This window comes from Lipophrys pholis (assembly GCF_963383615.2).
Source record: "Lipophrys pholis genome assembly, chromosome: 5".
Taxonomy (NCBI): domain Eukaryota; kingdom Metazoa; phylum Chordata; class Actinopteri; order Blenniiformes; family Blenniidae; genus Lipophrys; species Lipophrys pholis.
In genome coordinates this window covers 18,806,970-18,821,460 of record NC_137628.1, presented here as the reverse complement: position 1 = coordinate 18,821,460, position 14,491 = coordinate 18,806,970, and the positions used below count along the sequence as shown (strand labels likewise).

At 39.8% G+C, this 14,491-nt stretch overlaps 1 protein-coding gene across 1 annotated transcript in view; it reads left to right on the top strand.

The window, feature by feature from the left end:
- LOC308109457 (multiple PDZ domain protein) overlaps window positions 1-14,491 on the top strand; it is a 46,266-nt gene extending 31,775 nt beyond the window's left edge. The window contains exons 34-44 of the mRNA XM_080463025.1: window positions 18-101; window positions 610-803; window positions 5,552-5,699; window positions 5,778-5,849; window positions 6,013-6,136; window positions 6,278-6,318; window positions 7,036-7,158; window positions 9,387-9,491; window positions 12,130-12,233; window positions 12,627-12,750; window positions 13,200-14,491. Coding sequence (XP_080319151.1) covers window positions 18-101; window positions 610-803; window positions 5,552-5,699; window positions 5,778-5,849; window positions 6,013-6,136; window positions 6,278-6,318; window positions 7,036-7,158; window positions 9,387-9,491; window positions 12,130-12,233; window positions 12,627-12,750; window positions 13,200-13,346 — 1,266 coding nt within the window. The 3' untranslated portion in view covers window positions 13,347-14,491. The remainder of the gene's footprint in view (window positions 1-17; window positions 102-609; window positions 804-5,551; window positions 5,700-5,777; window positions 5,850-6,012; window positions 6,137-6,277; window positions 6,319-7,035; window positions 7,159-9,386; window positions 9,492-12,129; window positions 12,234-12,626; window positions 12,751-13,199) is intronic.

Here is a 14,491-nt window from a genome sequence, read left to right as displayed (position 1 = left end):
TCTTAAATGTACACCAGGGGGCAGTAATAATCCATGAAGTAAATTATGGCGGGGCAGCACAAAGAGATGGAAGACTGCAAGCTGGGGACCAGATATTAGAGGTACACGGGCACACACACACACACACACACACACACACACACACACACACACACACACACACACACACACACACACACACCCCAATTGTATCTTAATCTTGCAACATAATAGAAAAATATTATATGGATCTCTGATCACCATTTTATATCTTTATTGATTCCAACATTTTCATCCATCCTTCCCTTATCAGTATAGGATTTGTACAATTCCCTTTAGACATATAGTGTACATTTCCATCACTGATTTTAATTTCATTATGCTGTTATAATTCTTCAGTCAGTCTTTATTAAATTAAAGATAATTCATGGTCATTATACTTCATATTGGGTTTGTCCTGCGCTTGACATTATTGTATTTAGTGAATTAGTTTGTCGTCTGAAAAGATTCAAATTGGCCTTATGCAAAGGCCACATGAGCAAAGGCCACTAACTTTTATTTTCTGAATATTAAAATAACTGAATGTTACACATTTCTCACTCATACACTGCCTGTACACTCTAACCCTAGGTAAATGGCATAGACCTGCGACAGGCTACTCACGACGAGGCCATCGCCGTGCTGCGGCTCACCACGCAGCGGGTCCAGCTGTGTGTTTTTAGGCATCAGGAGGCCTACAGGGAGGAGGACCTTTGGGACGTCTTCAGCCTGGAGCTGAAGCCTCGTCCTGGAGAAGGACTGGGATTCACTACCGTGGGAAAGAGGTACAGTCTTGCTGCTACTTAACCAGAATGTGACAAATTCAACATTCTCAGATGGAAAAACATGTCAGGATCTTATTATCCTATTACTCTAATATTGTGATTCAAGCCCTGAATGATGTAAAGATGCAATATGTTTTGCACATATGTGATTAAATAACTGCTTGACAAACGTTCTTAACCATATTCAACTCAACATGCGTTTAGATTGCAGAGATTCTCCCTGGCAACTGCAGGGTGGTTGATTATGAGTTTAACATGGGATTAAGCATAAATACACCACCTGTTTTCTGACGGTTGACAAACAAGTAAGGGAAAGCCGACAGATTTTTTTTCCACCATTTAAAAAGCAAGTGACTCAGATAAAGTGGGTCAGATCGAATCAGGTCAGTTGGACTTTGGTGATATGTTTTGGAAGACATTTCCTATCCAATGGATCTGGTTTTATGTGCTTTAAGATGCTTCATACCTGGTTTGAATCAGAATGTTGCTACTTTATTCCTTCACTGAATCCTGGATACAATTGTTACTGTCACTGTTTACGCATTATATTCCCCAGTGAGCCAAAAAATAGCACACATTGTTGGCTAAATAATTGTGTTTCTACAACTGGATTTATCATGAATTAGGTTTTGAAGCGCAACGCATGAGTTGAGTTCTTATTTCACAAGTGTCATCGCAATGCTGTTTTTCCAAGGTTGTTTCAATAGTATTACTTTTCATAACAGCTTAGTCTTTTTACACTTTCTTGCTAAGCGTGTAAATAATACCAATATATTTATTAATAAATAAATAAATGCAATCTTCTTTATAAGATGATCACAAGATAATATTACACTACATTACATGTTTTTGGTTTTTTTTACTTTTATGTTTTTTTTGCTTTTTCAAACAACATGCAAAACAATTGAGGGTAAGGATATTTACAATTATAAAAAAAATATATATATACTGTAACCAACAAGTAGGAGCAATGCACAGGTTTTGCGCGATTACGTACTCAGATATACACAGTCCTTAAGAGTTTTTGAGTTTCCTTTTTCTTTTTGTATTCTCAGTGTGAAAGTCAGTATCTCCATCTTGTGAATCAGGTTCATTATGTTTTTAAGCAGTTTCATGGTGGGTGATTGAACCTTTGGTTATTGCCTTTTTGCTCACCACCATAATGATCCTCAGCAGGTATGAGTCTCCTCTGCTCAAACCCTTTGGAAGGTCTCCCAGGTACATTGACATGAAAGAAAGATCCAGTCCAATACCCAGGGTTTTTGATATTAGTTGTTGTACCTCCTTCCACAATTTCTTTAAATTTGGGGCAAGACCAGAATTTATGGAAGCAGTCTGCAGAAACCGTTCCACACTCCCTCCAGCAGGACACCGCTGAACCACTCCATTTTCACTTCTGATTTGGGGTAATAAAAAATTGAACAAGATTCTTCAAATTAAAATCTCGCCATAGTAAGGAGCTTGTTGTTAAAGAATCCATTTTTCCAGAGTTGTAGCCATATGTCGTCTGAAATTACTATATTGGCTTCTTTCTCCCAACGCTGTCTAATTTAATCTGTAGAATTCTTATTGTTGGACATAAAACTTTTATATAATTTACCAATAATGCCCTTTGGGCTTTTAGAGTCATATGCTTTGTTAAATATTTGAATTATAGATGAATTGTCTTTACGTCCATGAGTCTTAATTTCTTTTATAATAAAGTGCCAGATCTGTAAATGTCGAAAAAAGTCTTCTTTAGCCAAATCATATTTTTGACAAAAATCTTCAAAACTAATTAGTTGACCACTTTTGGTGATACTACAGATGGAGGTGATTCCTGGTTTGGTCCATTGTTTATATTTATGATCCAGCAGAGCAGGGAGGAGGTGTGGATGGAATGCAGACCAGCGCAACAGTTGTATTTCTCCTTGACGTCGATACTTTCGAACAACGTTGGACCAGGTTTTCAGGGATATACTAACCCATGGGTTTCGCAGATGGCAAGTTTCATGGAGCTTGTTCAAACAACCCAGAACAGACTGTAGAGGAATATCCATTAGTGACAATTCAATGTCCTTCCATCTTGCTTCATAGCCTGGATTACACCAGCACACCAGAGGCCTGAGCTTGGCTCACTGATAATAATCATTAAGGCACGGGAGAGTCAACCCCCCCCCCCCTTCCCCGGCAATTGCAATGTTGCATATCTTACTCGTGGTCGCTTATTACTCCAAATGAATCTTGAAAAACGCTCATCCCATTCCCTGAATTGTTTTGTAGGCAACTCTGTTGGAAGTGCCGTAAATAGGTATAATAATCTCGGGAGAATGTTCATTTTAATTGTCCGTATTTTACTGCCAAGGTCGAGGGGGAGCAGGCTCCACCGGTCCAGATCATCATAGATCCTTCTGTTTATCAGCCTGGAGTTATCATTCAACTGTGAAGGATCTTTTGTCAATATCACACCAAAGTATTTAATTTGTGATTGGTGCCAATCGAATTGATGCCTGTCGAGTAAATGTTTTGTTGGTGCAAATATAAAGGTCAGGACCTGGGTTCTTTGGATGTTGAGTGTATAACCAGAACATTTGCCATATGATTCCAAAATATTCATGACCAGCGGGATACCTGATTCTGGATTTTCAATGGATATCAGAACGTCATCTGCATATAAGCAAATTTTATTTTCAACATTACCAATTGTTATACCTCTCAGGTTATTCTCCTCGCTCCTTTGCCTGTTACGTATAAAAGCTGTCTGGTCCTCGTCTATCAAGAAGGGCATTATTGTACTTAATCTCTTGGCCAGTATTGCTGCGTATGATTCATAGTCTACATTTAAGACACTAATTGGTCTATAATTTTTGCAGTCCATCCTATCCTTCCCCTCTTTCGGTACAACTGAAATAAATGCCTCATTCCATGATAGTGAGAGAGCATCTCCTTTTAAGGTATAGTTAAAAGAAGTCTTTAATAATGGAAATAGAGATTCTCTCATACTCTTATACCCTTCTGGAGGAAATCCATCACAACCTGGTGTTTTATTGGTCCTGAGATTTGAGATTCAGCTATTGATTTCCTCAGAGGAAATGTCCTGGGTAAGCCTGTCAGTTTCGTTTTCACCAGTGGAGGGGAGGTCTAAAGTTGTGTATGGTACATTTATCCGCTTTGTCCGGCTGTGTATACAATAATGTATAGTATTTTTTTAAATGCCCTCCGAATGTCTTCAAGTTTGGTGGTCAATTTATTTGTTTTTGGATCTCGAGTTCTATAGACAGTTCTTTCTGCCAATTGTTTCCTAATTTTTCAGGCTAGTGACTTAGTTGACTTGGATCCGGCCTCATAGTATTGTTGGTTAATGAATCTTATCTTTTCTTCAGTTTCTTCACTTAAAATTTGATCAATCTCCTGCTTAAGGTCTCATTTGCTCAAGTATGGCCGGGTCTTTATACCTACTGTGGAGCCGCTCTAATTCTTTTAGCTTTTTCTGCAGGTCTAATAGCTGTTTTGTTCTCATCTTTTTACTTATGGTACATTCAGCAATTATCTTCCCTCTAAGGAATGCTTTGGCTGCATTCCATAATATTACTGGACTGACTGTTCCATTGTCATTATAGGCTAAATATTTTTCTATTTCCTGAGCCATCGCCGTTTTAAAGGTTTTACTGTTTAATAGCCCTGTATTCAATCTCCTAAAGTATTTTTGCCTCTTCTATTTATACTGATTTCCATAGTTAAACCAGAGTGATCAGAAATGTCTCTTTGTCTGATTGTGCAGTCTTTCACTCTAAATCTTTGCTAAACATGAAGATATAAATCTAGTCTGGAGTGCATATTATGCCTTGCGGAGTAGAAAGTGAATTGTTGATCATATTTATGGAGATTTCTCCATACGTCAACAAGTCCTGCTTCCAAGATTTTCTTAACTCGTTTTTCTACAGAAGTCCTTCCTTTCTGCAGAAGTTGGGTCTAGTTTAGGATTAAGCACCAAGTTAAAATCTCCTGCACATATACAGCTTCCTGTTGTTTCTGTAGCAATGAGGTTAAATATCTCTGGGAAAAAGATGATGTTACTATGTTAGATAAGGTAACATCTTTCTGCTCTAACCTGCCTACCAACACAAACCGGCCCTCTTTATCTTTGTGTTCTGAGATAAATTCAAAACTGACAGAGTTTATTATGAGGACAGCTACACCTTTTTTTTCCCCTGTTCTGTGCGAGGAAAAATATGTATTTCCGAAGCCCATTTTCTTAAATTTCTCATGCTCTATGTTTGACAAATGTTTCTTATAAAAAGGAAATATTGATTCTTTCTCGTTTTAACTGTGAAATTATTTTATCCCTTTTAATGGGATTGCTTATGCCATTCACATTTAAGGATTTTATAATATAGTACTGCATGCAGGTTGGCTGTTGTAGACATGTTATCCTCCACCTGTGCATAGTTCAACCAAGCCCTCAGAACAATAAACGGACTCTACATTACATGTTTGAGAAATCTGGGGCATGAAGATCTTATTGGTAAAAAAGGTGATGGATGCTTACTAAAATCACACACTAAAGTGGAATAATATCCATAAAGGTTTTCGAACCACACCACAGGTTCACACTGAGGAGAACACCAGACACATACTAAGTCATACAGTTTCATTTATTTCCACAAATCAAGTGTGACATTATGCTAAACAGCAGCCACACAGGTCTCATAATTTATTCCATAGGCGTGGAACAGATGTAGTTTTTGACCTCTGTTTTCTTTCAACAGTAATGACACGGGCATCTTTGTGTCAGATATCATCAGAGGAGGCGTAGCGGATTCAGATGGCAGGCTGTTGCTAGGTGACCAGATTCTGTCAATCAACGGGGATGACGTCCGTGCAGCATCGCAGGAGCATGCAAAGACACTTCTCCAGGTCAGAGACATTTATATTTCCACAAGCAGAGTCTGTAAACTCACGAGTAGTTTACTCAAGATGTCCCGTCACTCTCAGGGCTGTGGCGGAGAAGTTCACCTGGAGGTGGCACGTTTTAAAGCCGGGGTGCAGTATTCACAACGGAGTCAGGTACGCTGTTCCCTTCGATGTTCCTTTAAAAGAAATCACCAAAATGTTTACTTACTCACTCGTCCTGTCTTGCATTAACTGAGATTTATTTTTATATAGCATAGTACATAGCTTATCTATTACTGTCCTGCACTTTTTTAACATCAGTACTTTGTGAACCTAGGAGTACTTTAAGTTGTGTTTTATCCAGAGCGAAGACTCTGACTGTTCCACACTGACCCCCTCAAGTGGATGTGATGCTGCTTTCAGTCACCAGAGGGAGACAGATAACAAAACATGGAAAACCAGTGAGTGGCACTTTATTGTGTTCACTAGAATTGACTGCAAACCACACATCTCTGCCTGTAATGCAATTTACCATCCGTTTAAAGTGTGCTTTCGCCATCCAGAAATAAAAATTTAATTCATCAATCTTTGAATTTTTGCAGCATTACAAGACCTCGACATCAGAAAAGTAATCATTCACAAGGTAAGCCAGTTAGCAAATAGCCCATGAAAGCTAAAGGTGTTTATGAGTACCCTGCTGTACAGATGGCAGTGACCTTTCAATTGTTGAATGTCTTCCTGAAGTGACAAAAATGAGTTGCCCTCATTGAAAAGATTATTCTTTCACTTAATGTCAAGTTATAGATATTTTAAGGCTGTGCAGCTTTGCACACTTTTCTCATGGCATTCAATATATTTATGAGACACATTTAAGTTGCTGCCCATCAAAAGAACTCACTTGAATAACTCTTATCTCTCTGTATCTCCCTCTACTCATACTTTATCTCACACCAAGTGAGTTTAAATCCATGTACAATGAAATTGTCTGTGATGTGCTATAGCCTTTTAGTGGAAAATGTATCTACAATCTTTATATATAATCATGAAACTATAGCACCAGCTACACCAAAGGCTTTGCACTATAGCTCGTTTTGTCTAATTTGTCTTGGCTGGATTTATACTTTATCCATATCTAGAAATTAAAACATGGGTCTTGAACTCTACTCACACCTTCTTTTTCATTACGTTTACTTCTTGAAACTTCCCTCAAAGTAAGGCAAAAGAAACTCCCTGCCCTCTGGTTTCTCCATAAATCACTACAGACCTTTGAAGTGTTACATGTCATGATGTCCTCAGTCTGCCATGTGATCACCTCATAATGTCTAACATGGTTCATATCGTGTGTGTGGTATCACTGCAGGGTCCATGTGACTCGCTGGGCATCAGTGTAGCTGGAGGAGTGGGAAGTCCCCATGGCAACGTTCCTCTTTTTATTGCTACCATGGATACCAATGGACTGGCTGCCAAAACACAGAAATTACAGGTGGGGGGAGCCATGTGTCCACGCCTGTGTGTATGTGTGGACTTTTTACTTCTTTAGTCGTGTCCATAAACTGCCAACACTTACAGTTCAAGCTACACTTTGTGAGAAGAATGCTCCCACTGAGCAAAGAGTGGTCCAAACGACATCCTTAAAATGTCATTTCCATACATAATCATGTCACTTATATACGACGGGCTCAAACAAGTATTGTGACTGAACGTGTGCCTGAGATAACATCGATTTATCATATGTTTTTAAGCTTTTCAGATATAAGTGACATGTGTACAAGTTTGTTGTCAGAATTGTCATCAGCAAAAGTGTACTGTTGGTCTAGTGGCTAGGAAATGTAAAAAAAAAATAAAAAATGTCATTGCGTCACGTCATCCAGAGGTCCTGTCTGGACATTAATATGACGTCCAGACAGGACCTCTATGCAATGTCCAGGAAAGACGTACAAAAACCATTCATTCTAGCCTCCCTGAAGACGTCTTCAAGACGGCATTTGGATCACTGTTGCTCAGTGGGCTGTTTCATGTGTGTTTAGGGTGACAGGATTCATATTTGTTTAATTGCTTTCTTAGGTGTCAGTCGCTTGATAAAAGTTTGTTAACAAGCCTGTTTGAGTTTCATGCCTTCGGATGTATTTTCTCTTTTGAAATGGAAATGACAACTCATTCTCACAAACTTGGGACAAGTTGCAATCAACTGATTCAATGTTTTTAATCTCTCCTTAAAGTTCAGTTGCCAGTGCCTTTGTCCCAATAAAGCCATAAGTTAGTCTTCGTCTTGCTTTACTGTTAATTAAAAAACTAAAAATAATAATATTTCTGTGGTGTATTTCAAGCCTTAGCTATTTCCACTGAAATACAATTTTTTTTTTCCCAAGATCGAATATATCTTTTATCTACACTACTCAAAAAAATAAAGGGAACACTAAAATAAAACATCCTAGATCTCAATTAATGAAATATTGCAGTTGAAAGTTTTTATTCAATGGATAGTAGAGTGTGATGAGAACAAAATAACATAAAAATGATCAATGTAAATCAAGATCATCATCCCATGGAGGTCTGGATTTGGAATCATACTCAAAATTTAAAGTTGAGAATCACATTGCAGGTTGATCCAAGGTCAGCGGAAGTTCGTCCAGAGAAGTCCAAATGAGGCTCAGTAGTGTGTGTGGCCTCCTTGTGCCTGTATGACCTCCCTACAATGCCTGGGCATGCTTCTGATGAGGCAGCGGATGTTCTCCTGAGGGATCACCTCCCAGACTTTATCAAAGCATCAGTCAACTTCTGGACAGTCTGTGGTCAACGTGTGGTTGGTGGATGGAACGAGAGACATGATGTCCAGATGTGCGCAGCTGGATTCAGGTCTGGGGAATGGGGAGGCCAGTCCAGAGCATCAATACCTTCATCATGGAAGAACTGTTGACACACATCAGCCACATGAGGCCTGGCATTGTCCTGCATCACAAGGAACCCAGGAACCACTGCACCAGCATCTGGTCTCACAGGGGGTCTGAGGATCTCAGACACAGCAAACCCTTCTTGCCACAGCTCGGATTGATGGGCCATCTTGGATGAGCTGCACAACCTGAGCAACTTGTGTTGGTTGTAGACACGCCTCATGCTGCCTCTAGGACTGAGAACACTAACAAAATTCAAAAGTGACCAAAACATCAGCCAGAAATGACGAACCAGTCCTTTATAGGCGTTGTCTGGCTCATTGCCTCTCATTGCCACATGTTGCCTGTTTCATTTGCACAACGGGTGAAATTGATTCACAATTAGTGTGGCTTCCTAACTGGACAGGTTGATTTCACACCAGTGTGATACACGGAGTTACATTGTGTTGTTTAGGTGTTCCCTTTAGTTTTTTGAGCGGTGTATTTTAAAATAATGGTCATGTAAAACATGTATTATATTTGCGGTATCGATTAGGGAAGACATGAAGACGCTTCATATGTACACTCATCATTAAAAGCACCAAGGATGAGGACAGTGGTTATAAGAATACGTCTCAAGAGATTAACAATAAACCTGTACAGTTATTCTGGAAGGTGCAAAGCAATAGTGTGTGTGTGTGTGTGTGTGTGTGTGTGTGTGTGTGTGTGTGTGTGTGTGTGTGTGTGTGTGTGTGTGTGTGTGTGTGTGTGTGTGTGTGTGTGTGTGTGTGTGTGTGTGTGTGTGTGTGTGTGTGTGTGTGTGTGTGTGTGTGTCATCCAGACAGGTGACAGGGTCCTGAGCATCAATGATGTGTCCACTGAGGGAATGACTCACGAACTTGCTGGATCTTTGCTGAAGAATGCCACAGGAACCATCAGTCTGCAGGTAGTGTCACACACAGACATACAGTAGTTAATATGTAATCCCTGGGAGGCAGTAAGTCTCTGAGCAATAACACCAGTGAGGTTTTCTTCCATATTGTTGGAGAATATCTCACAGTCTGCTTCCTGTGACCCCATGGCTGCATTTGTAAAGGTTTACATTATTACATGAAACACAGTTGGTTCAAACACAAATGTTGAACAAGAAGCATAAATACATGTTTTGTACCTATATATTGATGTAATTAAATAATCATGTGTTGGTCTGTCATTGAAGACTAACATCAATGGTTTACTTATCCTGATTCAAGTGGGTGAAAACACTCAAAACAAAAAGTAAATGTGAACAACATGGATGGATGGATGGATGGATGGATGGATGGATGGATGGATGGATGGATGGATGGATGGATGGATGGATGGATGGATGGATGGATGGATGATGGATGGATGGATGGATGGATGGATGGATGGATGGATGGATGGATGGATGGAACTACATACAAATTGATGTAAACAAAAGATCCGAATCACTGCTTTGCACAGTTGTGTGAGTTAATTTGCAGGTAAATTGCATTAAGTACTCTTTAAGAACCCGCTAGAATTTTTTATTGCTAATCCCAGATTTTATGTCTGCTATTTCTGTGCTACTGTGTTTTGTCAAGGGACTAAATGAATGAATGAAAAAATGGGATGTTTCCTAGATGGATGAAACTTTAAGTATCTAAGGTGCTACAAAGTTGAATTTCGACATGTGCAGACAAGGGGGAGATATTGTCCTTTCCATAAGGAGAAGCAAGACAATGATGTCATGATTATTGTTACAAGTGGTTTCAGGTTTAATTAGAAAGAAAAAAAAGTCTGCAGAAGAATACCAATAAGCAAGCAATGTATTTAACAAAGATCAGTGAGTTTTATGAGTATCAGTCTGTCTCCGTGTTTTTTCCTGCGATTTACTGCCCGTCTGTATTGGGTGTCCCCTTCCTTCACGCACAGTCAGCTGGGTTCAACTCCAATCCCCGCAATGTTAAGTTGGATAAAGCAGTGTAGAAGATGATCCTTGGACAGACTTGTTGTGTTGAGTATGCTTGGATGTATGAAGTAGCAATAAGAAACAGAAAGTTTGGTCTCGGGCCTGCAGAAAAGAAATAGATAACAAAAATCCCTGGGAGTGCCAGGTTTGCAGGTCCACTCGTCATATACTCTTACATTCATGATCCTTTCATAGCATCTAGCAGGCAGCTCAAGAGAATGGTGATCAGATCATCATGTTAGAGTCAAAATAAGACTAAAAGTCTGTATGTAACCTGGCGAGGTTGAGCTCTGCATTGTGCTGATAGTGTGACAAACCGGCTGGACACAGGCTTCTCTCTGGAGACCATCTGTTATTTTCTGACGATACAAAATACATGCACACCTTCTGCGTGCACGGCGAGCAAGGTTCCAGGAAACATGCGATGTAATTAAAAGTCAAAACAACATGCCTGACAAATATAAAATACATATAGGCCCTCTGACAAGACGGCGTGGACACTGCTTCTGAGCCTGAACTACAAGATCCACATGCAATATCTTAGCTTACTATATTCCAATTCAAACCAAGTGACGGACTTTTTACCAAAATATAAACTCAAGAAAAGAAATGCAACACTTGTATGTACACAGCATCGCAAACTGCAGTGGCAAAAACACACCATGGATCCATTCTGATCAGTAAAATACATTTATTATGAAATAAGTACCATTCATTACATTACATTATGAACATGAATGGGGCAGAGATGGACAGCTCACCTCTCTAAACAATGTTCTGGGAAAAGGAGAGAGGGAAAGGCACACAAGTCTATTTAAAGCCGGAGTGGGACGTAATGAACAGGTGGAATACCTGAAGCAGGAATCATTATAGTATTATGACTCAAGTTATAGATTCCAGGTTGGTTAATAACAGTAATTTTGTGGGATTATAAATGAAACAAACATGAAATAGATATACCAGTGAAAATGACCTTATTGCACATAAATAGACACAAATACAAGTTGGAATCGCCAGCGCATGTGAATGCTGAACTGGTAGAACTTCAGAATAGACGAGTGACAAAGAAATGCTTTCTCTTTTAGCTCAAACACAACAAACCCAGAGTAGTTATCAGTATTAGTACTTTGAAGAGACTGTGAAGCGTGCAGCTCTCCGTCGTTCTCACTGAATTTCTGTGGAGGAGTGTCAGGGACGCAGCAGAGGAGATGTTTTCACTTTATTCTCAACGACAAAGTAGATGATGGAAGGGGAAAAAAAGACTCTACCTCTTTGAAATGTTTTTTTCTCATGAGTGGCCCTGAAAGTCTTCCGTGGTTTTCTCAAGCGGTTTCCAACATCTTAATGTGTGATTGGTCAGGAACAGGAGTGGTTAATGTGAAATGGAGCAGAAGTCCTGCACTGCCCTGTCCTGCACTTACTACCTCAAGATGACAAATGTCTCTGTTCTTGCAGACTGTTCGTCCGCCTCCAGGCTGAACCTGAGGAACTTTAGGTTTTGGTTCAGAGTTAAGCGTGGAGATATGGGTTAGGGTCAGAGATGTCAGTGAATGCAGCGTCGCAAAAAAACGACACATGAAAACTCAACATGTCTGTGTTGGTTTTGGAGGTGGCGCCAGGCTCCTGGGGATGCAGTACGCAGGACCACAGTGAAATCCATGCCGCGTCCTTTGTCCAGCCCGGCAGTCTCTCCTGGACTCACAACAACCTTTGGTAAGCATCGGTGTCAATGTTCTCCTGTTCAGTGTCGAGCTGAATCATCCACTGGTGACACACGTGCACATTAGCATTTCTTCGAGTGTTTATCTCCTTCAGCAGCTCCGTCGGTTGAAGCAGATGGCCACCCGCTAGTTACGATGCTGCTCTTGGTGGTTCTTTTTCTCGAACTCTCACCTGAACCCACTCATGTTGACAAAATTGTGTTTAATTTCTAGATTTATTTTGTAACATCTTGACCTCACATGTTGGATTATGTTAAAACTAAAATAACACAGCACTGGTGTTCGAGCCTCCATGTAAATGAGCGAACAAGGCTAAAATAAATGAAACGGATAGAAAGCTATTCCACAACTTCATTCCGTTGATTTTATTTTTTATTCCCCACAGCGCTCGCACGTATAAGACCATCACTCTTGAGAGGGGCTCCTCAGGCCTGGGGTTTAGCATCGTAGGGGGCTTTGGCAGCCCACATGGGGATCTACCGATCTACATTAAAACCGTTTTCAACAAGGTGAGAAAACATTCCGCAGGCTTTGTTTCCTAGTTGTAATATCAGTATAATACTACAACAGTACAATATCAACAATATATCAGTTGTCCATTTTGAAACCACAAAGTATTTTAACAAGATATTTCGCTGATTCTTTGCCATACAAGTACAATTAAACACAATACTCGGCCTATTATCATGTGTATTGTTACTTTCACACGTTTTTATTCTATTTTTACCTGTTTCAGCAACATTAAATAAACATTCCCACTGTAGATTATAACAGCACAGCACATTGTGAGTTAGTGGATCTCATGGCCTTTTACCTTATTTTTCTGAATCAGTCATTCACATCAGGATTATTCTGTTCCAGCTTCATTTTGCTGAACATACTGTATGTGTCGTTATGTCAGCGTGAAGGCTCTGTGATCTCTGGTGGATGATCGTGGGCCTGTCTTTCTCCTCTTCAGGGGGCAGCCATGGAGGACGGCAGGCTGAAGCGTGGAGATCAAATCATTGCTGTGAACGGACACTGCCTGGAGGGCGTGACTCACGCTGAAGCTGTGGACATCCTGAAAAAGACCAAAGGCACTGTAGTCCTCACTGTGCTCTCCTGAGTCCCGGCCCATTGTGTCCCGTTTTGATTACATCTCACAAAAATAGCCCTGAAGGGACGGAGCTGCTTCTTCTTTTGGAACTGCTTCGCACAGAGTTGAGGACGCCAAGATGGGAAGATGGAATCGAAGACATTTTCATTTAATCATTAGAGGAATCATTACTTAGTCCCTCGCTACTCGGGGAAGCTACCTCTACCTACAAACACAGCTTGGATGTGTTGACATATACGCAGTATTTCTGGTCTTACCACATATTCACATGAATTTCTTAATTTTTACGTTTATATATATGAAGAGGTATTATTGAAAAAGGACCACAGAAGAGATTAATGTGATCAAAGTCCAGCAGGAAATAAAAAAGCCAATAAGACAGTGTCCAAGATAGATAGATAGATAGATAGATAGATAGATAGATAGCTCGAGATACTAATGAATGCGACAGAAAGATCTCTCAAGAAACAAGGTGACGTGTATCTATACTCTCCCGTACTGTGACGAACTCCTAAGACCCTAAAAATGCCAAGTGCTTCTGCCAATTTTTCTATGGCAAAATGGTTTTCGGATATTTGCTTTGAAACGCTGTTCTCGTTCTCGTATCCTCGCAATTAAAAATGTGTCACCGTTTCATGGAAGATTAATGCATCGCGTGACATGGTGATAATTAGCGGTTACAGTCACTGTATGTTGAACAGGTAGAATAGAAAACACACATTTTGTTACACCTGAAGGATGCTGTTTGCTTGTGTACTGTTTGTGTTTTCATCTCCTCCAAATGGATCAGTTGAGTTTGGTTTTTGTTTTAGGAATAGAAGAAAACATTGGTACTGTCTAATGTGCAATCTTTATTTAGGAACGCTGATCTGTTGGGGTTTTTTTTTAAGACTTCATTTACACTGCAATACTTACTCATTGTAATTTATTTCATTTCATTCAAGTGAATAGTCATCATAGCCACAACACGCACATCTATGAGTTAGGCTTTGTGTAACATGGTGTTGTTAATCTCCTGTAAGTGATCTTATTAAATATTCTTTTGGTAGAGTTTTGTATCTGACACAGTTTTTCTGTTCACTTAGTTGCCCTGTGTGTAATTTCACAGTGAAAGAAATATCGTACACGGTCTTACATTAATAATAGTTGACACC